The 23,677-nt window shown below is 50.0% G+C and overlaps 1 protein-coding gene across 5 annotated transcripts; it reads right to left on the bottom strand.

The window, feature by feature from the left end:
* Positions 1-5,810: 5,810 nt before the first annotated feature.
* Positions 5,811-23,022, bottom strand: ACVR1C (activin A receptor type 1C). Of its 5 annotated transcripts, XM_074145679.1 has the most exons (9): positions 22,794-23,019; positions 21,935-21,937; positions 10,642-10,887; positions 8,488-8,718; positions 8,108-8,275; positions 7,435-7,591; positions 7,079-7,203; positions 6,688-6,818; positions 5,811-5,936 (listed from the first exon to the last, which is right to left on the bottom strand). In XM_074145679.1, the coding sequence occupies exons 1-9, from the start codon at positions 22,945-22,947 to the stop codon at positions 5,811-5,813; spliced, it is 1,341 nt and encodes a 446-aa protein (XP_074001780.1). In that variant the 5' UTR covers positions 22,948-23,019. The 5 variants fall into 5 exon arrangements, with proteins under 5 accessions (XP_074001780.1, XP_074001781.1, XP_074001782.1 ...); XM_074145680.1 differs by lacking the exon at positions 21,935-21,937 and having other exon boundaries at positions 10,642-10,881; positions 22,794-23,022; XM_074145681.1 differs by lacking the exon at positions 21,935-21,937 and having other exon boundaries at positions 22,794-23,016.
* Positions 23,023-23,677: the final 655 nt, after the last annotated feature.

The raw sequence follows: 23,677 nt of genomic DNA, 5'->3' as shown, positions 1-23,677 counted from the left end.
CAATGTTCTCCCCATCTGGCAGCGCACAGGTTGGCAGCAGCGGTGGAAGCTGAGGAAGCGGTGGCCAGCAGGAGGTTGCCCTTCCCTGCTCTCTGCAAGCCCCAGAGCCCCCAGCTCATGCGGCGTCCCCCTGCCCAGCACGCTGTGGCCACCGCTGGGCGAGGGGCTGTGGCCACCACCAGCCAAGAGCTTTGGCTCATGGCTGAAACTTCCAATGGCTACAACTTACCCGAAGCAGCCCACAACCCTTTCCCCCTCACAAAATGAACATTAAAAGAATAGTTTTCCACTTCACAGGAACACAGTGGCAGAGTGTGCTTAATTTATTAAAATTGCCATGTCCTTCCGAAAGTATACCGGTATGTAAAATATGCATACAAAATACAACATTTAAACAAATTATTTACATCCAGGGGCAGCTGCAATATCAAGCAATAACTTTAGCAATAGTTTTAAAAATAACTTGCTGCAGTGTACACGAGGTTAGGTATTTCACAATATGAAGGTTGAATTTTAGCATTGTACTGCTATACTAAGTTCTAAAATATTACAGTACTTCCAGATAAAATATTAATGCTTCTTTAAAAAACAGACAACTCGGAAACTGGTTCGTAGACTGACAAAACACTACACATTTCTCTTTGGGAACTGAAAAACCACAGCAGATTTAGACACAAATGTAAGAGCTACATTCAAAATACATTCAGTCTATTTATGCCAAAAAATACATTCAGAGCCTTTGGTTACAACTTATTGCACGTTTCGTATATTCTGTAGAAATATAGTGTACCTCTTAATGCTTTTTTTTCCCCCCGTACATTCATCAGTTGTGCTGCCTGTTAAAACAGACTCGGGGGGGCAGCTCCAAGCGCTGCCACAGGGAGCAGCCCCGGCGCTAAACGTGACCCTGTGGTGGGACCCGGCTCGTGAGGTACCGTCCCCAGCAGCAACGAGACACCCAACATCTCCCCTCCCATCAGCAGGGACAGGCTGGGGACAGCCCTGAGCCCACCAGCGGTGACGGGAGACCCAGGCGGATGGGGACCACGAGGAGACCTCGCTCTGCTCAGCCGTCAGACCTCTTGTAGGGACTGGCCCTGCTTCTAACCAAACCTATTTGTAATTCCTGAATGCGTTCCCTCAAAAAGTGGCAGAACAATGACTAAAATACTGCAGGATTCATTATAGGGTTACACGAGGGAAATGATCACGGTTAAGTGCAAATTACTATAAAAATAGGAAAGTGCAAAAGAGATTACAGTTTGAACTTGTCAGGGGGTGTTCGGGGGGAGCAGTTCAGGGAAAACAGAAAGGCGCTAGAGAAAAAGTTAATTAACTTTCCCTTTCAGTTCATATTCCATGCATTAAGCTTTAGGTTGTTATTAGAAGTGAATTTAAAAAAAAAAGAAAAAAACCAGTAATTCCCCCAAACTAGACGCACCAGTGAGGAGAGGCTAAATGTGGTGACTGGTCTCGAACATCCTTGAGCTGGACCATCTCTAAGCGCTTAAGAACTTGTGCTTTAAGGGAAGACTAGCAGGAACATTAGGAACCTCTCAAGAAACCTGAGCCTCCCTAAAACCACAAAGAAGCGCCTGGGTTTAACCTCTGTTCTTCAGTGTGAGCAGGACAAATCTACGCTGAGGGAAAAGGTCACTAAAACAAGTTTGTTTGTTTGTTTGTTTGGCTGGTTGCTTGGGTTTTTTTTAAAGGAGCGTAGAGTTTACAAACACCGTGAAGCCCAGCACAGCAACACCCGCCCTGCCTCAGCCCCGCTCAGCTCCAGTCTGCTGCAACAGGCATCCACCGCTCAACAGCAACAACAACAAAAAACAACACCAAAAAAACCCCCAAACTAACACCAAAACAGTGCAAAAAATACGGAGCTAGGTGAAAAGCAACCAGAGCACAAGGTCTGAAGCCGTGAGATACGTGTGAGAGATTTAAAGCATTCCCGGGGCCGGAGCTGTGACCTGGGGGGTGCAGCCGAGTGGGAGCAGCATCCCCCCCCCGAGCATCCCCCCCCCGAGCCCCCCTCACCTCCCAGCCTGGCACCAGAAGGGTCTTTTCCAGGGCCGTTCAACGATTTTCACAGACTCCAGGAGGGTAAGCGAAAAAACACAGCCTCAACACCCACCGCCACGTGAGACTGACCGAACGCACAGGGAAAAGCAAGGGGTGCTTGCGACTACAAAGAAGTCACTGATGGTGGAATCACTGGTGTGTGAAACAAGATTAAACTGGAAAAAGCAGGGGGAGCAGGCTGCACCCCAGGGCAGAGCACGGAGGAGTGGCAGAGGCCACCCCGAGAGCTGCAGGAGCCCCATCACGGTGGGGACCACATTTATTCCCACAGACACCGGGCACAGCTCGGCCCCGGAGCGGGGAGAGCTCCAGGAGCATCTGCCAGCATCACCAGACCCCATGGCCCCATCACTGCCCGGCCACCCAGCAATAAACATCTCCTAGCTCTGCCCTGAGAGCGGGCCACCAAAGCGCCTCACACCCAAAAAGCACATTTTTTTAATTTCACAGCACAGCTTGGGTCTGGCACGGTTCCTGACCCAGGGGAGCTTCCGCACAGACACCCAATTCCTCCGCCGTGCAGTCCAGTTCACTGGGAAAGAAGCCCCAGGAAGAGCCATCGGACAGACTTCAAGGACATAGATACTTTCAAAGGATAACATAGGCAAGAAGTGCATAGGACTGAACTTAAAATTGAAGAAAAATTCCCAGAGAACATTCTCATCACTCTGCTCACGAAGAATGCCTCCACTTCAGGCAAAAAAAAAATAAATTTCAAAAGTGGTGTAAGAGAAGCTGATGGGGTCCCTTGGTCATCTTGTGCTTTGTACGGCAACAAGTTTTCACTAACGAGTCCCAGGGCATCAAGGCTGCTGCCGACACCACAGGCTGTGTGAGGGAGATGGGTCCTTCACCCGCTCCGCAAACCCCGCTCTTCCTCCTCTCCCTGCACCATCCCGGACCAGCCCCGTGCCGTCCTGCCCACGGCGCAGGGACGGGTGCCTGGGGCGAGCTCCATTCGCTCCCCGTCTCCTTTCGAAACTGCAGCAGTTTCTGGTTTAAAACCATTTCCTCCAGTTACTCCAGCGCTGTTTCAAGGGCCCCAGCAGGGGCAGGCGATGCTGAGAGCGCACGACTGCCTCCCGGACACTCGGGAATTGGCTGGAGCCAGCTGGGAGCTCCTCGGCTCCAGCAGGTCACGCTCTTTGAGGTGTTCTCCTTAACTGTTCCAAAGCACTGGGTTTAACGCGTATTTCAATGCACTGCTCTGGTTGTTCACAAACATTTGTTTCTGTTTTCTCGGCAAAGAGCTAAGGGTGTCTGTAAGTGCCAGCAGCTCTGGAAGGACAGACGTTCCCTTCCGAGCACCTTCCTGAGGACTAAAGCAATTCTGAGAAGTTTCTTTCACCTGCACAGTTTAAATACTTTTGAAGAAACAGCCCTAAATCAGCATATTGTTTAAAATTGCTTTTGCTCCGCTACCATTGGTTTCAGACACCTTATTCCGCAAATTCAGTAAGAGCTGATTTCGATGAATAAAACATTTCCCTTTCCCACTTAAAAAAAAATATAAATCTTTGATCGTTCCTTTTGAACATAAGGATTTTTTTTTTCTTTCAAGTTACGTTCTACAAGAACAAATGCTGGACCTTGTGTCTGCAAAGCTTTTGACACTCAAGCCAGCACCACAGCTTGGATCGCACGCCCGCAACAATTACACCCCCCCGGCAGCTTGGGCAGAAGGCGGCTGCCGAGCTCCCTGGTGTGGCTTATGCAGCTGAAGCACAGAACAATTAACCCTGTAAGACGACTTTGATTAGGTCTCAGAAAGCCTACTGGGAAACACCTGCTAGACATCCAGTAGAAACATCCTCCACCATTCCGCTAACGGGCCACGCGGAGACTTGCGTTATCAACACAAGCGGGGGCGACTAAAAGGTAGGCAAACAGGTAAATTGCACTAGAGCCTATTAATGGGGCAATTAACACCCAGGAAGAGTCCATAATGTCCTCGAGTGCGTGTCAGGATGAAGCACAGATGAAGTACTGGTACTACTGACCACCCCGCTCAGTAACAGTTTAACCCATCCTTCCACGTCAGAGCCCCAGTTCAAGAGGTTTCATACCAAAGATTGAGCTTAAATACCATAATTAGCTAACAGCTTACTTCCACTGAGCTGCAGGTGCTACAGCCAATTTTTGGAGAGCTTTGCTCCTCTGGAGAAATCTCTGTGGATCACCTGGGTTTAGAAATATTGAAAGAACCATATTATTATGAAGTGTATAATTTTGGCTATTAAAGTGTATAAATTTGGCTATTAAAAATATCAGAACACCATATTCAAACCTGAATATTTGAATATATAATATATATATTTGAATATGATCTTTAAGGTCCCTTCCAACTCTAACCATTCTATGATTCTATGAAACGTGTGGACACAGAGCGGGGCAGAATTCACAAAACGCCAGAACACCAGCGAATTTTGAAAAAAAAAAAAAACCACCCCACCTTTTATAGCTTTATAGCAGCAGTATTATGGAAATGCGATGAGAGATGTTAATGCTTTTCACCAACCTGCTGCTATTACAGAAATCCGTAGAAAACCTCCGCAGGGGCTGCGCTGGCTCCCTGCACGGGTGGCAGCGCTTTACATCTACATTTTACCAGGTGCCTGGACCGAGCCAGACAACAGCACACAGCGACGCGCTCCAGAGCGCAGGGGTGTCCGACACATTAATTCTGAGTGCCAAACGCCAGGGTGGCAGGAAGGGCATTCACATCCTGACGCGATGGGCGCTGGGGCCGGGGCTCTGCGGCTCCCGGTGGCACCGGCGTCCCCACACCCCGCGGCGCTGCCAGGAGAGACCAACCTTTCCGCCGGGTTTCAACTGTTTCCCAAGAACTCATTTTGTTAAAGCTTCCCCCTAACACAGCAAAAGGCACTAAAAAAAAAAAAAAAAAGACAGATTGGCAAGTTGTTTTTTAAAAAATATATACTTTCTCTGTTTAGGTAGAATTTCTCCCATTCCATCCCTACAGCTCTATCGCAAAAGTATTGCCTCTATTATTTTTTCCTACTAACTGTTAAAAATTGTCCCTCGATCGATATGTTCAATGAGCAAACGAACAGAGCAAAATAACTCCAAATCCTAAACTACAATATTGTACACGAAATCAAGACAATAAAAAGAAAAGTTAATAAAAAACCCGACTGGACGCTTTTGTTCACAATATACAAGCTCAGTGGACTTCTCATCTCTTTTTATTTGCTTGAGTAATGATAAATATATTTTTTAAAAATGCTTTTGACTGACAGCCCCTTTTCAGACTGCTGAGCAAAAATATGCAAAAAGCTTGATTGAATTTGACCTTTTACTTGGTTTGAGGGTAAAAGGTGTGGTTTCTCTTGCGAACAGGCTTTAACCAATACCAGCCATTGCCAACTCGTTTGGAGTTTGACTGGGACAAAAAGCGCCGCAGCGAAAGGTGTCGTTACACCTACACCACCGTGGGGGTTTAGGCTCCTTTCTGCGATTAGCCTAGTCTCTAATTAACTTTAGAAAACCAAAGCAAGTCACCGACCTGCTGTATAAAACACCAACTGCGAGTCAAAGCTGCCCTTCCCAGTGGCCAAAGGTGAAGCTGGATGTCAGTGCTCTGCTCCGGGCACTCAAATACCGAACCGCGCGATGTGAGGTAGACCAAAAAAATAAAAATACTATCACACGTTACAAGACGAACAGAAGGATTCATTCCCCTCCTCCTCCTCCGGGGAGCTGGCTCAGGCTTTGGAGTCCTCCTGCAGGCAGAGCTGGGAAATGGTCTTCTTCACCCGCAGGGCGGTGAGCCGGGCTGCCCCGTTGGGGTGCCAGCACTCCCGCATCACCCTGCCCATGGCCCGCAGCGCCTGCAACCGCAGAGCACAGCAACCATCAGGAACCAAACCCTCCCCTCCCATTCTTCCTTTTTTTAAGCACAATAACGGAAGATAAAATACAGCTCTCTGACACAGTCACGCAACAGCGATATCTGCGCTGATGATGAAGATGATGAGGGGACTAGAACATTTCTCTGAGGGACTTGGGTCTGTTTAGTCTGGAGAAGAGCAGACTGAGGGGGGATCTGATCAACGTCTATAAATACTTAAAGGGTGGGTGTCAGGAGGATGGGGCCAGTCTCTTCTCAGTGGTGCCCAGGGACAGAACAAGAGGGAATGGGCACAAACTGGAACACAGGAAGTTCCATCTCAACATGAGGAGGAACTTCTTTCCTGTGAGGGTGGCAGAGCCCTGGAAGAGGCTGCCCAGAGAGGTGGTGGAGTCCCCTTCTCTGGAGATGTTCAAACCCCACCTGGACACGTTCCTGTGGGACCTGCTCTGGGTGACCCTGCTCTGGCAGGGGGTTGGACCAGATGATCTCCAGAGGTCCCTGCCAACCCCTACAATTCTGTGATATCATAAATTAAGACCTGTACTCCACAGAGTTCAGCATTTGGTGCAAAGACACTTCTCTCTGTATTGATCTGGGAGCTGAAAAAGAGCTAGACATCTAAAACACATTTAAATTCAGGAGAGGATGGACATCGAGCTCCCTATGTCCTACTGAAAAACTCTGCCTTAATTTAAATGCTTTGTGATAAACTGGAAAACTGCTCTTACCTCACAGCTTTGCCACTGGTTTGGGATATTTGGTCTGAGCTTCTGCTCACAAACTACCCTTCTCATATCTTCTATCGAAGGATCAGAAGGCACAACATCATAGTAAGGCAACTGGTATTCCTCGGTGATTCCTAGGAAAGATGTCTTGTGTAGGTAAAACAAAATCCAAAGTAGCTGCTCCAGAACCAACTCTAATTGTTTTTGCAGGCAATGGGAGCGAACAGAGGAACATTTGGGGCCACTTGAACAACTGCTCTACAACAGACTTCTACCACCACGACCTGCCAAGAAAACTGGGACAGCAAGGGCAGGGACTGATTCTTTCATTCATTTTGTTTCGTTTAAGATAAAGGCGGTCTGGATTGCAAAATGAAAAAGCCAGAAACCTCACCTCCAACGGAGCACCTGCGGGCTATCTCCCAGTACACCAGCCCCAGAGAGTAGATGTCTGCACGCTTGAAGGACTCGAAGATGTTCATGTTCATCACATCATCAAGTATCTCAGGAGCCATATACCTTTAGAGGAGACAAAGGTCACTTTGCTGGAGGGACTTTGTACAAAGACCACAGCTGCTGCTCATGATGCCCTGACTATGCCACAGGGGTGACCAACACCGCTGTCCATGCCATGGTCAACTGTGCCACTGCTCAACAAAAGCCACAAGCTGAGGGGGAGTCACAGGTGGAGGAAGAGCCAGGAGAAGCAGTCCCCATGGAGAGCCAGGCCAGCAGCATGTCCTCACCCACCTCCTGGTGCCCACCCGGGGGTTCTGGGGGATGTCAATGGTGTTGAGGACCGAGTCGTGCTTCACCGCCAGGCCCAGATCTGCGATGGCACAGGTTTCATTCCTTTTCACCAGGATGTTCTTGGATTTCAGATCCCGGTGCGCGATGGCTGGCTTGCCTGTGCGCAGGAAGAGAACACACCATCGATAACAACGGCATAAATTTTAATATAACGAGCAAGGAAGCAAAAATGGTTTTACTCAACTTTGTTACTATACCCCATAAAAACCATGAGAGCCTGTTTAGCACTAAGGAAAGCTCTGCTAAATGCCATCACATTAAAAAAAAAAAAAAAGCCTTGAGGGCATTTTTGTTCCAATATCTGTATTTCAGGAATAAAACACAAAATGAGAAACTGTGAATTCAGCCTCTGAATTCATTTAGAAAATCCTTGGTTAGCGCTCCCCTTTAGCAGGGCTGCCCCCACAGACCTCCACTGGGAGACGGGGAAGGAGGCACCGACAGTGACGTTGGGAAGATGATATTCCTATTCTCCGTTTAGACCGTATCTCACAGTTTTATGGCAATACTGCTTCTCGTGGTACAGCAGTTTGCAGAACACTTCACGACAGCACCTCACCCGTGAAGGATTCTGCAGATACCGCTGCAGGACCGGGGGAAGGGGAGCCCTTGCCTTGCGTGCCGACGATCTCCATGTGGAGGTGTGCCAGGCCGCTGGCCACCGACAGCGCCAGCCGGACCATGCCCTCCACCGTCACCGTCCCTCTGTTCAGGTAGTCGAACAGGGACCCTTGCTCGTGGTACTCGGAGACAAGCCACAGCTGTGTCCACGTCCCGTTATCTACCCGGGGAAAGCAAGATTATCCAGATTTACGACAAAATTCAGCCAGGAGGAGCCTTCCCTGTCTTGTGGCCGGCTCGGGCACACAAACGAAGATGTTTGCCGGCCACCCCGGAGGGAGCATTGAGGCTCACAGGGGTATTCCGGGTGGGAATGGGGCAATGGAAGCAATTCCCAGCCAGAAGCTGGGATTCCTGCCCCTCGCAGCGTACCCTTGTTGTCGGCAGCGATGAAGCCCAGGATGTTTTCGTGCCGCAGCATAACCGTCTGATAAATTTCCGCCTCCCGGAACCAGGACCGCTCGTCTCTGGAGGAGAAGATTTTCACAGCTACGTCTTCCCCACACCATTTTCCGCGCCAGACTTCGCCAAATCGGCCTTTTCCTACAATTTCCTGCAGGACAATAGTCCTCGCGATGGTTCGCTGTACAAGGAGAGGCAAACCTAGTCGGGAAAGAAGAGATGGGTATATGTGAAATTGTTCACCTCTGATTTTTAAATCCCAAAGTCAGAGATTTTCCAGCAAGTTGTACTCATGACAGCTCTCAAAGAGTACCAAGGGAAAATCCTCTCCCAACCAAAATTTCTCCAAATCATATCTTTTACAAACTTCTCAGACATGAGGACAGGGGACAGAAACAGTCTAAAAAACTGGCACATACACCATGGCCTGACTGGAAAATCATAGAGTCACAGAATGGTTTGGGTTGGAAGTGACCTTGAAGACCATCCAGTGCCACCCCCTGCCCTGGGCAGGGACACCTCCCACCACACCAGGTTGCTCCAAGCCCCCTCCAACCTGGCCTTGAACCCCTCCAGGGATGGGGCAGCCACAGCTTCTCGGGGCAACCTGGGCCAGGCTCTCACCACCCTCACAGCAAAGAAGTTCTTCCCCACATCTCAGCTCAATCTCCCCTCTTTCAGGGTCAAACCCTTCCCCCTCCTCCTATCACCGATCAGCCCAGCTTTCCTGATCTGTGGGACAAGGAGAAAAGTCACACTGGCTGTGGCTGATGTGCAAAAAGCCACACTAGACCACGATGACCAAGCAATGGCAAACACCAGGGCCAGACCCACGCCAGGGCAGTTGCAAGGAGGGTTTCTTTAAGTCCCAAACAAATACAGTGTCAAAGCTGTATTTCATTTTGTTCTCCCAGCCATAAACCCCTGCCTCGTTTGATTTGATACTGTGTTTGTTTGGGACTTAAAGAAAATTTTTAATTTATTTTTTTTATTTTTTTAAATCAAGACAACTTTGCTTTTAACAGACCAAAATAATCAGCGGGAAAAATTGCAGTCTGAAGGTCATCTTATTCAAATTTATTCAAATTTCCCCTCCGGTTTCCTTGACAGAGCCCTCACACCTTGCAGCCGCTACTGCCTGTGCAGGGGCTTGTCCTGTGCCCAACCCCGAGTCGCCGCCGGGCAGAGAGGAGCAAAAATCGCTATTTGGCTGGAATCGGGGCAAACCGTGCCATGCACGAGGCTCTGTCTGTCAGCACCAATAAAGCCCTGGTATCAGCCCCGGGATCTCTACGAGCAGCTAAAGCTTCAGGGTAAATAAAGCCAGAGTTTACTTGTTATATCTCTGAAAAAACGTCAGGCAAGTACGATAAATTAATCCGGAAAGGTATGCAGTTCATGGAAAATAAAGTAAATTAAATTAAGCACCATTTATAAATTTTTCGCTTATAAATAAAACTAACCCTGATTTACATATTTTTCATGTAAATAAAAATTCTTAAGTTACTGAAAGCTGGGCCATACACACCAAATGTCCCACCAGCACAATGAGCTGGAATAGCTGAATTCCCACCACATTTTTGCATTTCTTTAACAGGTTCTCAATAGCAACAGAGGCATCATAGCAGAGAGAATATCAGAAACAGGTAAAATATTAAAAAGGTTAATGTTCTGCTCAAAACAAGAATTTGGAGTAACATTATTTTGGCACAGCTGTAAGAATTTCAGGAGTGGAATCCTGACTCATCCCGTGAAATTTAGTACCTTTTATTCTCAGCCCTGCCCCGTCAGCCGGCAGTGCCCTGCTTCACACTTGAAACTGAGTTCCAAATTAACTTTTTGAACTCTTCCACTCGATCAACGAACCAAACATTTGGAATCTGACATAAAGAGAGCAACCAAAGCCCTGTTGCCACTGTGAAGTGCCAGGACCAAATCTCCCATGACATAAAACTTGTCACCAGTGTAAGAGCCCCTGAGATAAGTCCCCCACCTGCACCTTCTGCTCAGTTCTCCATCGCCCTACAAGCAAGGTGCCACCTTCGCCTTTGGTTTAAGAACCAAGGAAATTTTCTCTGATCTTTGGCAGCGAAGTGGTGGCGAGGGCAGGGCAGCCCCACGTACCAGAGCCAGAGCCGGAGGTCGTCATGTCGTAGATGAGGTCCTTCAGGGTCTTCCCGGAGTTGACCAGGTTGCACTCGGAGAGGGGCTCCTCCACGTTGGGCTGCTTGGCCCGGCGGCGGGCGCATCGCCGGCGCCGGTGGGTGCAGGCCACCAGCACTGCCACCAAGGAGAGGACACAGACCGGCACTGCCACCGTCAGCGCCAGCACCACCGGTCCCACGCTGGCTCTGCCCGGAGACTCTGACGCTTTCAGAAGACACAAGGGAGAGCGGGGTGGAGGGAAGAAGACGGTAAATGAAGGGCTGTGGAGCAATGACGTATCAATGACTTCCCACAGTCCTCCTGAGCAGGAGCGGCAGCAGTGAGACAGAGATTTCATAGAGTCATCGAATGCTTGGGGTTAGAAGGGACCTTAAAGCCCATCCAGTGCCACCCCCTGCCCTGGGCAGGGACACCTCCCACCAGACCAGGTTGCTCCAAGCCCCCTCCAACCTGCCCTTGAACCCCTTCAGGGATGGGGCAGCCACAGCTTCTCTGGGCAACCTGGGCCAGGCTCTCACCACCCTCACAGCAAAGAACTTCTTCCCCACATCTCAGCTCAATCTCCCCTCTTTCAGGGTCAAACCCTTCCCCCTCCTCCTAGGGCTCCCCTCCCTCATCAAGAGTCCCTCCTCATCTCTCCTATAGACCCCCTTTAGGTACTGGAAGGCTGCTCTAAAGTTCCGCTAAAAGTTATGGAAGCTCACCACCACCACCCCCCTTTTTGCAGGAATCTTGGGCTCCAGATAGCACTGTGATCACCACTAACACCACCATCTCAGCCAGATGGCCCAACCAGCAGCTCCTCAAAGAGGATGTTCAGCAGTGTGTGGCTGGTGGCAGCACAGCCGGAGGTGAGGTACCGTATGGACCACCACCACACCTGCCCCCAGGAAATCTCCTCAGACACCTCACTCTCCCCGCAGGGCACTTTCCGGTTCTATCTCCACTTCTCTGTTATTAAACCCATACAGACTTCTCACAGCACCACACATCTCCAGCTAGTCCCACCCCAGCTCCCACAGTGTCATCCAAGGCAGCAAACACCTAAAGAACATCTCCTTGCAATTGCAGTTTCAAAAACACATAGATTATGCGGGTTTAATCTGTTCACCATGTTAAAACACCATTTGTCTGCAGTTAGCTGATCCCCCAACTCCCCACCACGGAAGACCAAGAGGTAGGACCAGCACGCCCACCACGGGACCCCCAACCAGCACAGCCACCACTCTGATGGTGTGTTGGCACCCCAACACACACACCACCACGCCAGCAACTGGTGTTTCACCCAGTGCCAGGAGGGCAGGGCCCTTCCCACGCTTGAGAGTCTGGGTATGAATTTCTCAGCACATTGTCCCTGCTGCCCCCAATTCCTTGGAAAAAACAATTTCCTAACACTTAGTGCATACGTAAATGTTCTAGCAAACGAGGCATTAAAAGGATTTCTAGGACAGAGGGCTTTTGGAACCTGTGTTCGTGAAGCTGTATTTCACAAGGGCCAGGGAACAGGACTGGCCTAGACCATTGTCCATTTTAAAACTACAGGGGAAAAAGCATCTCAAGAAGCTACAGGAATTCATTATTAAGGTATTTACTCGCACATGCACACACGCATAAATCCCTTAACGCCCCCAAAATTGTAAATAAGCTAAAAAAAACTGAAACAAAACAGTCAACCAACACCACCTCCTAAAAACAAAACAAAGTCAACCCAAAAAACCCCTCAAGACTTAGAACCCCAAGTACCAAACAGCGGACATAAAGGCTCCAGAAGGTTTAAGAATCACAGACTCCACACCATACAAAGTCACCCCTTAAAACCAAAAGCCCCTCTCCCTCCTTTAGGCAAATGCTAAGCAATGTGTACAGTGTAATCTGAATTTTGGGAGTGTCGGAAGCAGCAGCCTGATGGCTCCCAGCATCCACTGGTACTTTCCTCCAGTTAATATCACAACAGAAGCGCTGCTTCTCCACGGGACCCTGCCAAGCCATGCGCTCCCTCCTTCAGAAGCGCCGGGAGCAAAGTGACCTCTGCAAAGCTAACTTGCTCCTTTTTAGTCTCTTCCTTACATTTGAGAAAAGAAAACAAACAGAACGTTAACAACAGAAGGCTTCATGTCTATTCACAGGGCGCAATTCAAACCGCTCTCAAAACACAGTTACTACGTCTTGCCCACGGGCTTTTCCTTTAATAGACTCCAGCAGGACACGTGGGGGTTATCCGGCAGATTTGTAAGAGGATTTGCTGGCAGGATTCCTCCCTAGAACTGCTGCCTGTTGGCCAACATGCTGGGGTGTCCTGGGCTGTGCCCAGCTGTGCTTCCCCCAGCAGAGGTTTCCCCTGGGGCAGGTACGGAGTACATCCTCCACCGCAGGAACCCGGGACACTGCGCGGCACTGCCAGGGCACAGCATGGCCAGTGCATCGCCCAACGCATCGCCCAACGCATCACCCAACATATCGCCCAAATCAACGTCCTCACCCGCAGAGTTAAACCGATGGATTATCTACCAGCAGTTGCAGCTAAAGACAGACACGCACAAGATACTTACTATAAAACATCAGTTCTTTCCACCAACTGCTGAAAAACAACATAGAATCATAGAATTGTCTGGGTTGGAAGGGACCTTTAAGATCATCGAGTCCAACCATCAACCCAACACTGCCCAAACACCACTAACCCATGTCCCTCAGCACCACATCTGCCTGGCTTTTAAATCCCTCCAGGGATGGTGACTCCACCACTTCCCAACATAACGTGAAATGAACAAAATAGAAAATTTTATTATTTTTAGGCCAGTGCAAACAGTATCAGAAGGAAAACATTCAGGAAGCTTTGAACAGCCACAAGGAAGCCCATAGGAAGAGAGAGGCTCCAAGGGGTGTCTTCGCAGACTGGCACACGGACTTAGCACCCGGAGCAGCAGCATCTGCAGTGACAACAGTCCTGTTGGAGAGCCTTTGTTCCTAATGGTGAGTGATCCCCAGCACCCGCAGAGACCCCGGTGCTGCCCGTCGGACATTGACATGCAGGCAGACAGCATGACACGGTCCTGGTGGGACGTCCTTTCCCCATCTTCTCACCGTATGCCCACATCCTCTTTGCTGGAGTCATCCCATCTCATCATCCACATCCACCGGGCCACTGCAGTCCCTTCTCCCAGCATATGGTCACCGCTGTCCTGCATCCCCCTCCCAGTTCTTCCAGCTCCTTCTTCCTCTTCCCTCTTCTTCACAGCTCCCTCCATTCCCGAGCACCGCTCTCTCCAGCAGCAACTTCTTAAAAATCTCCAGGTTTGTTCCCTTTTTCTCTACTTTCAAGCCTGTTTCCTTGCAGTCTGGGTGTTATGGGTGGTGAACCTATATGGGCAAAAAAAAACAGTTACTGGGGGATTTCTTCTTATCTTAAAATTCTATACATACCTTGGTATATACATAAAACTTTCCAGGAGCTCCTGAAAGTGGGAAGTGGCTCTAGAGATACTTTAAAAAGCCAGGTTCGCTAAGGGCACAATAAATTAATGACTTCACTTGGCTTTCCTTAGCTGTTCCTGAACCATTTGCACACCACAACGCTGCAGCAACACCTCACCCAGGGTTTGGGGAGACTGCCCTGAGCTCAGACCAGCAGCGAATGGAGACACTGGGTGATGACAACGAGCACAAAGCACCGAGGCGTGGAGCCAGGCCGGGGCAGAAACGTGCATTTCCACATTTTTCATGGCAGGACGTGCTCCCGGCTCAGATGATGAAACTAAAAGTATGCAGGGTTTCCAATATTAAAGCCATATTACTGCACTGGCTATGTCTACACCACCTTGCCATACATCCTGCAAATCTAGGCTTGGTTCACAGATTTGCCAAGAGAATTAAGTGAGATGACAGCGCGGTTCAGGCTTCTGGGACGTGACAATTTGTAACTTGCAGTGCACTGTCTGCACGTTGTAAACCGCTGAAATGGGTTTTATAGCAGATTTTTAAGGGGCTTGTAAAAAATGCTCAGTACCTCTTTAAAAAAAGCAACAAAACCATTTTTATCATCAAAAAAAGGTCTTGAGTTTTAACAGAAACCTTGGCTGAGGCGGGAGGAGGGAGCAGAGACTCATGGCCGTTTGGGGATGCACAGAGAGACGCCAGAGCAAAGCAGAAGCAAAATTCCAACACTCTCTCACAGCCACTCCAGAGGGTGACATCCAGCAGCAGGAGCACAAGCAGACACCAGCGTTACGGCTTACGCAGCGACAGTTGTTCACCATGAAATCACATTCAGTCATGCTTACAGGCCTCCTCCGAGATGCTGCGACATGGAGAGAGGTCAAGTGCCGAAGGCTAGTTAGCGGTGAGACTGGAAGCTGAGGTGTCTGGGCCAGTTTGCAGGGGGTCTCCACCGAGTCCCTGGGGAATGAAGAGATCCTGACTGTCTGGAGAAGTTTCTTGGAAGGACTCAGCTGGATACCTCCTTTGTCATCCTTGAGTCTATTGGCTGTGCCAAAGTGCAGATCACGGCTGGTGGCAACTTCTCAGACCCTTCCCAGGTCTTCACAGAGCACACGGGAGACTTGAGAAGCACCAGCGTTGAGGTTCCTGCGTTAGAGTTGGTTGAAGGCCACCTTCCACCCTGACCCTCGCAGCAGGGTGTCCCACAGCCAGCACCGCAGCCGTGCCGGGTCCTGGGCTCGCTCACCACCACCCTCGGGCTTCCCGCGGCACGAACCGCCCTCGGGAGGAGCGACACACAGCACCGGGGCAAAACACGCGGCAGGCACGGGACAAACAACAATTAAAGGCTTCATCACCAAAATAAGCGCGGTAATGTTTTCAGCAGTTGTGCAATGTCAGACTCTTTGGGAAATAAGAAAATCCCTCGTGAGTACCTAAATCAACACCATTAATCATAACATTTTGCAATCTCATTTCGAATGCACTCTTCAGTGACTTACTAGTCAAGAATAGAAGCTGAAGACATGTTGCCATGTATGAAACAAAAATAGCACATCTGGCAATATTTAGCCATTTCACCACATGGAATAGTTATACTTCCAAGTTGTGTAAACAGAAGAGAACTTTTAGGCATCAAAAAAAAAAAAAGGAAGGAATTTTTTTTCCCCTCCAATGGAAAAAACACTCTCACACACCACATTTGCCTTGCCTTTGACATATAACGGGCACTGTAAGACTTCTAAAAGCCCTGAACTACACATGTTTAAGTTCCTAAGCTACTCAGGGGGAAAAAATTGCATATTCTTTCCAATGTAGTAAGAAAATATATTGCATCCAGCAGGGGGGCTCTAGTCAGGCATACAGAATACTTTTAAACAATTTCAAAAATACACGATTTGGACTAGAGTCCAAAATTCAAGTTTCTCCAGCTTCCAGCATGACTATAGACCCCCTCTCAGGACACTGAGAAATCAGCTGGGGAAGGTCTGATTAAGGATCCAGAAGTTCAAGCAAACCCATCAGGGACACGGCTAGGAGACAAAGGGACACTTTACCTGAGCTGCCGTCTCCCCCTCCCCTGCCCCGCTCTGCCTTCTCTCCGCAGGGCCATATCCTCACCAGTCCCTCCCGAGAACACGAACCTGGGACGGCCAAGATGGACAAAAGTATGTGAAACATTTGCAGAACAAGACATCCACACAGCAGCTATGACCGGCTGGAGCTCTGCCTGCAGGGATTTTTTTGAGGAGAACCTCAGGAGATTGGTCCAGCCGGGAGATTATCCCAGGAACCACGGTGCAGCTCCGACACGGAGGGGAAACAGGTTTGGTGCATCCCCTGCAGGAAATCATCCTCTGAGCAACTCTGTTAGTGTTGGCCACTGAACTCTAGCAGTGGCTTTCAGAAACCGCCAGTTAAGAGGAAACAAAGCGGTCACGCAGAAGAGAGAAACAAACTCATAAAAAGATTTCCCCTCCTTTTCTTGCTCCATTCCCCGTCCTCCCCGTTTTTACCCATCACTGAATTTAGGGGAGTTAGTGACAATAGTTGTGTTTTGTCTCATCACTCGTTGCCTAGACCTTCCTTCAAATGCTACTCTTGGACCAAGCCCGAGCTGGGAAGACAAAGCGAGACCTTTCCATCCCGTTTGGTAACAGATGGGGGAAGCCAAAAGCAAAGGGGAGGGAAAGGCAGAGCCCTGCCCGGGACCGCATCCCACGGCACAGCCCGTGCATCCCGCTGCCCCTCGGGAGCTCCCAGGGACCACAAACAACCAAAGAGATTGCCCTTACAACTTATATTCGCAAAGTTACTGCTTGAAGGATGTTTTTTTCTCATTTTCTGCATCAATATGTACCTTATAAAACTTTTGGTGCAGTAGTGTCTGACTTCCTTACTACCAACATATCCGTGCACACCATTCTCCTAAAAGGGCTTCAATGTCTTTAGGCTTTTTCAAACAGGTAAATGAAGAGTAATTATTTGTTCATGCAAAACCTACAGATGGTATTTTAAAAACCCAACAAAATACAAGAATCTTGCCCAACAATTAGTCTAGTTGGTACCATCCATCTCTCTTGGCAATAAAAATAGACTCAAGGGACTTTTGTCTTAGGAATTCCATCATATTTCCCTTTCTTTCATCCCAGTGTGTGCCACTGCAGGTGACATGAGGGCCATCTGTGCCTTTGTACGATTTGGGCAGTAGGAATAAAGAAGAAATTACTGGAAATCACTTATTATATAGTTTGTTAATCCCACTATTAGCTTAATCTTGTTCCCTAAAGCCTCCTTTCTCCTCTGACTCATTCCCCATTATGCAAATACAGAACAGAAATCGTACGCTTTTTATCTCAAGCTGCAGAGATGCTGCTGTGCAGAGCAGAGAGGAGACTGCTCCCGCCGTGTGTGGCCTTTTGCTGGAGTCACAGAGGTACCTTTGAAGGAAAAACCCTAAAACCTTCAGAATTAAATCTTTTCCAGAGGATTCTCTGCTGTGCTGAAGCCTCCCACCAGCGCAGCTGTACACACCAAACACATCCCCATGTTTTCCCTCAGAGAGGCTGAGGCTTTCTTGAGCCAGTCCCTGGAAGCAGCCTACTCAGAAAGCCCAGAATCCCCCGACATACTTGCAAACCCACCTGCACCCATCCAGCCTCAGTTTTCATTATCTGTAAAGATGAAGCATCAATATCCAGCATCACTAGGTGTTTTGAGATCAGGAGGTTAGAAAGAGTATCAGCGTGAACTTTTCCCTACGCGTCTATGGACAGATTGTCAAAGCAGACAAGGACACCAGGGCTCAAGAAAGTCCCCTTTACTCCACCTGGCACCAAATGCAAAGCCCCTGAGCCTTCAGGCACGGGTTCAACAGCCACAGAGTCCCTGCCTCCACCTACAGAGGTGACCACAGTCAACATCAACTTTGCTGCTTCAGAGAAGGGATGGAAAAGAATTTCCCCAGCCGGTACTTACTCTTCCTGGGGTCAAACACCACCCTGCGCCATAACCAAGTGGAAACACTGGGTTCTAAGAAGCTCCAGCAGTTGAGTCCAGGGCTGCAGGTAAATGTCTATGGACAGGCTTGGGAGTGGGGTCAATCCTGCTCAAAGCAGGCTGGGGGCAGAGGTCTCCCAGCTCTGAATTATGGCTTGACAGTCCTGTGAGACACGAGTCTACAGCCGGGAGAAGCCTTCTACATCAGCAGCTCCTGAGAAGAGCCTGCCACACGCGGAGGTGCAGAGAGGCGATTTCTCACACTGAGAGATCTTCCCAGGGCCCATGGATGACACGGGTCCTTTTCTGCAGCCCTCTTCCCATACCCCACTGACGGGGGACGGTCACCTCAAGTCACTTGCTGGAGCAGAAAGTATCCCAGTTACAACAGTAGAGACCTGGAGATAAATTCAGGGTAACAGAGAAACCCCCCTTATTCCTGTGAACCCATCCTGCACTTTGAAACTTAGCACCTGTTAATGTGAAACACTGCAACGAAATCCCTGCCAACGACGAGTACATAAAAAGCTGATGGCCAGGTTGAATCTATCCTTAAAAATGTCTGTTTTCACACATTGTACAACAACCACCCTCCCTCTCCAGGCGCGGTGAGGGGAGCCCTGCTGCCGGCCGAGGCAGGCGATGCCATCTACAGTTTCACCACAGGAACTCAAGCCCGGGCAAGCAAAACCAACAAATTGCCTTCTGCCCGCGGAGAGCCTCACTCCACCAGCCATTTGAATGCTTTCCAGCCACTCCTGACACATTTACAACACAAGCCCTTGGCACCCAGCACAGCGCCGAGCCAAAGCTGGTTGGTGATGACAAGCAGAGGGATGGGCTCGTGTCCCGGCTGGGGACAGTGGCCACCACTGTGAGGGAAGAGGCTGCTGAAAGTCCTGTCTCACCCGGCAGGGATCTGCACCCACCACACGGGACCGGCTCAAGGGACTGGAGCATCTCTCTGCTGAGGAAAGGCTGAGAGTCCTGGGGCTGTTCAGCTGGAGAAGAGCAGACTGAGAGGGGATCTCATCGATGCTGAGCAAGAGCTAAAGGGCGGGGGGCAAGAGAATGGGGCCAGACTCTTCTCAGTGGTGCCCGGGGACAGGACAAGGGGCAACGGGCACAAACTGGAACATAAGAAGTTCCATCTCAACATGAGGAGGAACTGCTTTCCTGTGAGGGTGGCAGAGCCCTGGAAGAGGCTGCCCAGAGAGGTGGTGGAGTCTCTTTCTCTGGAGATGTTCAAACCCCATCTGGACACGTTCCTGTGCAACCTGCTCTGGGTGGACCTGCTCTGGCAGGGGGTTGGAGTAGATGATCTCCAGAGGTCCCTGCCAACCCCGGCCACTCTGGGATTCCGGGATTCTCCTCCTTCTGAGATTCCCCCCTGCCTACAGGTGAGCTTCTCCCAGGCACATGCTCTGCTTTTACACTAGAATCTGCATCATGGAGACAGAGAGAGGGAGAACTTCCATATCAAGATGTCTGTACAAAGTGTCAACCTCCGTGTATTAATGCTCTTCAAAAGACAGGGTAGGGTGGCTTAAATACCTACTCTGACAAAGCAGCTATGTTTTAATGACCAGAGAGCCTGAGTGCCGAGTTAGGCACTAATGAACAGACCCAGTGGCTCAGTAACCTACCGCGGCTGGCAAGGGACAACCGACCAACACGAGACAACGGTACACGGAGACATGCCAGAGGAAGAGGTGGCATCACTCGGGGACCTCTGGGCCAAGCAATCATTGCCCCAGCATGGTGTTTACAAGTCCCAGCTGTGTGAACCCCAGCCCAGCCCGTGCTCAGCGGTGGGAACAGAAACTTTTACAGAGTCTGTGAGATAATGGACTAATTACCAAACGAGAACTGCCTCCGTGTCTCATCAGCCCAGCTGATGGTTCCAGTGCCGGTCACTTGCTACGGTGCCTCCACTTTCAATTTCCTCCCCTGAGTCAGAGAGGAGCCCGAGACCCAGATTTGGATTTCTGGGTGTCGTTCAAGAGCGGAAGTGAAAGAAGAAAAAAATTGCAAGCCGAGCAAGGAGTTGCCCAAAAATTTTGCTTTGGAAACAGCAATTTCCTAAGGAGGGGATCACACCCACCCACCCGCGCAGTCGGGCAAGGCTGTTAGAGATGGCTTTCCCTTGGCGGAGCCCGGCACGGCAGGTCCCAGTGCGGGGGGCACAGGGTCCCCGGCACAGCCCCGCTCCCACGCTCCGCGACGCCCCTTGTGAAGGTTATTGTTACCGGGGCCCAAATGAAGCTTTCCTACAACAGGAATTACGTGAGAAAAGGCTGTCAGAAAAGACCAGCAAGCAAATAGCATTGGCACTGTTGAATTTTCAACTGACATGAATTCCCCCAAATGTTTAGAGCAAAGGGCTCAGGCTAAAAATTAAGTAATTAATTTTTTCTGGTACGGAAATATGGAACCAGAGGTTTTGCAACCACCAGTTCAAGTGCTACGATGACAGACGTGCCTCCACTATAAACAGCAGCTTTCTCCCAAGATTCCAGCATCCCAACTTGAAAAAAAAAAAAAGCATGGCATTTAATTTCTACATTTCTAGAGCAGGACCACAATTAGTGTCTCCCCTCTGTTGTCACCTGAAAGAAAAATACTGAAATAATCCTGATTCCTGTCCCACACAGCAGGTGAGATGAGGTCCTAGGGTACAGACCTCCCAGCTTCTGCCTGGGCTGGTGGGAACAGACCTTCCTCTGGCAGCGCCCGGCATCTGCCCGTCCCCACCAGGAGATGATGGTGCCCAAGGCGACCACAGCAACCCCTCATGGTCTGCCCTCCAGTATCTTACACGATATCCCAAGTGCCCCCAGCAACAGCCTTCTAAATTCTGTTAAGTACTATATGATAGCAGCTGAAGTGCAAGTTATAATTGTAAATTATGTATTAATTTCCATCTTCCTTACCTGTAACATCTCTCACTGGTATAAGTATATAAAAAGGTATCATCTGATAAAGTAGTACATTTTACAGATTTTTCAAAATACACAAATTAAACACAAATCTTGGAAAGAAGAGTCAAATAGTTAAAATAGTGTAAAGATTTATTTTTAAAAAAGCACTGAATCAACTTCATTACCCAACTTTGAGTCTGGCAGCCTCGAGTACTGCACCAGCTCTGCAATACACAGAGCTCCTGGAATTGCAGATCATTTTCCTCCCTCTAATTGGGACTGGGAGTCTTACACCTTCTCCTCCTCCCTCTGGGCAGGAATCAAGGACACCCACCTAACACCGAACAAAAGCTGCTAAAATGAACTGTAGAACCCCAACACTCAGGATCGCTGAAGTGGCCTCCGCCAAAGATACCCCCTCCCAGCAATGACTTGGTGTCCTTCGCCCCTCTGCCCCCAAGAGCAGACCCTACGTGCCTTATGACACACACCAACAGAGAGGACACATCTGCCTTCCCAACTACAGGAGGGCTTGCAAACTTCTTGATCCTGCTGCCAAGCATCGCTCTCCAGTCCCCACCACAAAGACGTGGCACTCGGTGACACAGACCAGCCAAGGACAATGAGGAAAGCAGCTCCTCAGGCAGTGGAGGACAGTCCCATCATGGGTGAAACCCCACCACCAACCCAAACACTCATCCATCCGAAAACACGAGGTGCGTTTCCCATACACAATTCACAGCCAGCACCTACAACTAACCACCACCTTCCCAAGCCTCTCCAGCCTGAACTCTCACCTGAGCCATCTAAAGCAGGTCTTTTAAATTGTGTACAGAGATTTTGAGACTGTAAAACTTTATCCAGTGCAAGGTCCTCATTACTTCCTCGTGATGCACCAGCTAACAGCTCTCTGCTCCTCACAGCTGCAGTACACTGCTGATCCGTGCCCCGTGGAAAGGCCCCAGTACTTCAGCCATCTTCCTAACATCTAGACTAATGCCAATTCAAATCACAAACTCCCTTAAGATATTCCAGCCCATAAAATCTGTGAGGTTACAAGTCTGTTTCCTTCAGACACCTCCTTTCATCTTCACAGTTAACGCCTTGTGGGATATCAAAGACAGCATTTGGAATATCATAGAGTCACAGAATGGTTTGGGTGTGAAGGGATCCCAAAGACCATCCAGTGCCACCCCCTGCCCTGGGCAGGGACACCTCCCACCAGACCAGGTTGCTCCAAGCCCCCCTCCAACAGCTTCTTGGGGCAACCTGGGCCAGGCTCTCACCACCCTCACAGCAAAGAAGTTCTTCCCCACATCTCAGCTCAATCTCCCCTCTTTCAGGGTCAAACCCTTCCCCCTCCTCCTAGGGCTCCCCTCCCTCATCAAGAGTCCCTCCCCAGCTTTCCTGGAGCCCCTTGAGGGACTGGAAGGGGCTCTAAGGTCTCCCTGGAGCCTTCTCTTCTCCAGGCTGAACCCCCCCAACTCTCTCAGCCTGTCCTCACAGCAGAGGGGCTCCAGCCCTCCCAGCATCTCCGTGGCCCTATCTTACATCTTTAGGAGATGCAAGAAATTCACTTTCCCCCAAATAAGAGTTGCAGTTTAGAATTTCCTGTCTGAAACAAGTTGGGGAAAAAAATAGCTACTGTTTGACAGGCAGCCCTTGAAATCCCCGTTGGCTGGGTCTCGCGGCCACGTCCCCTGCGCGGCGTTCCTGCACCCCCAGCTGCCGCCCCAGCGCATGGAGGGCACTTACCCACGGGCAGGCGGAGGGTGATGTTGTTGCAGAAGTCGGTGTAGCAGCACTCAGTCTTTGTGATGTTCTTGGAGCTGTGGCAGAAGACCTGGGCATTGAGCTCCGGGAGGGAGACGCAGGACTTGATCACCTCCTCCCGCCCGTTGGTCAGCATGACGGAGGCCCAGCAGGCACCCTCCGTCTGGCAGGTGAAGTTGGTGTGCTCACACAGCTGGCACACGCACTTCAGACCTGAAAAAGAGGGTTCCAGCTTTCATGAGAAGACCCCAGGAAGACAAAACCCCTCATGACAACTGAGCCAGCTCATCTTGCTGGTTGGCCAAGGCTTGCCGGTTCTGCACGAGCAGCCAGCAGAGCTCCAGCATGGGTCCAGGGCCGGTGAATGGGCTCCTGGGCTGCTGGAGGACATCAACCCCGGCAGCGCAGGTCCCCAACACCCACATGTGACAAGTTTTCCAACAGTCCTCGGTCACAGGAAAGCATATAGCATCTATCTCACCTGGGGGAGAAGACTGACCACCCCAAGAAGTTCCCGTGGGAGTTGCCTTTTGCCTAGACGGGAAGACGGAGCTTCAACTCTTGAGGTTCATGTTCTCAGCTCCCGCGGACCCAAGACACCTCAGACCAGGCTCAGGACAAACACAGGGGCACATGCTCAATTCCAGATGTATATTTAGACACAGCTACGCTCATTACGTACCGAATTCAAGTACTGTCAACAGCCACTGCAGCGGAGCTGACATCCCCAGCCACGGCCAGCCCTCACCTGAGCCCGTCCCACGCCAGCACCACGCTGGCCACACCAGAGCCGACCGGGCTACCACAAGGAGCCTGCGAAATGGCCAAGACCAAGGTCCTGGCACGCACCACCCTACACCCTACGG

Source organism: Numenius arquata, chromosome 3 (genome assembly GCF_964106895.1).
Source record: "Numenius arquata chromosome 3, bNumArq3.hap1.1, whole genome shotgun sequence".
In the NCBI taxonomy this organism is placed as follows: domain Eukaryota; kingdom Metazoa; phylum Chordata; class Aves; order Charadriiformes; family Scolopacidae; genus Numenius; species Numenius arquata.
This window is presented reverse-complemented; position numbering and strand designations above follow the sequence as displayed.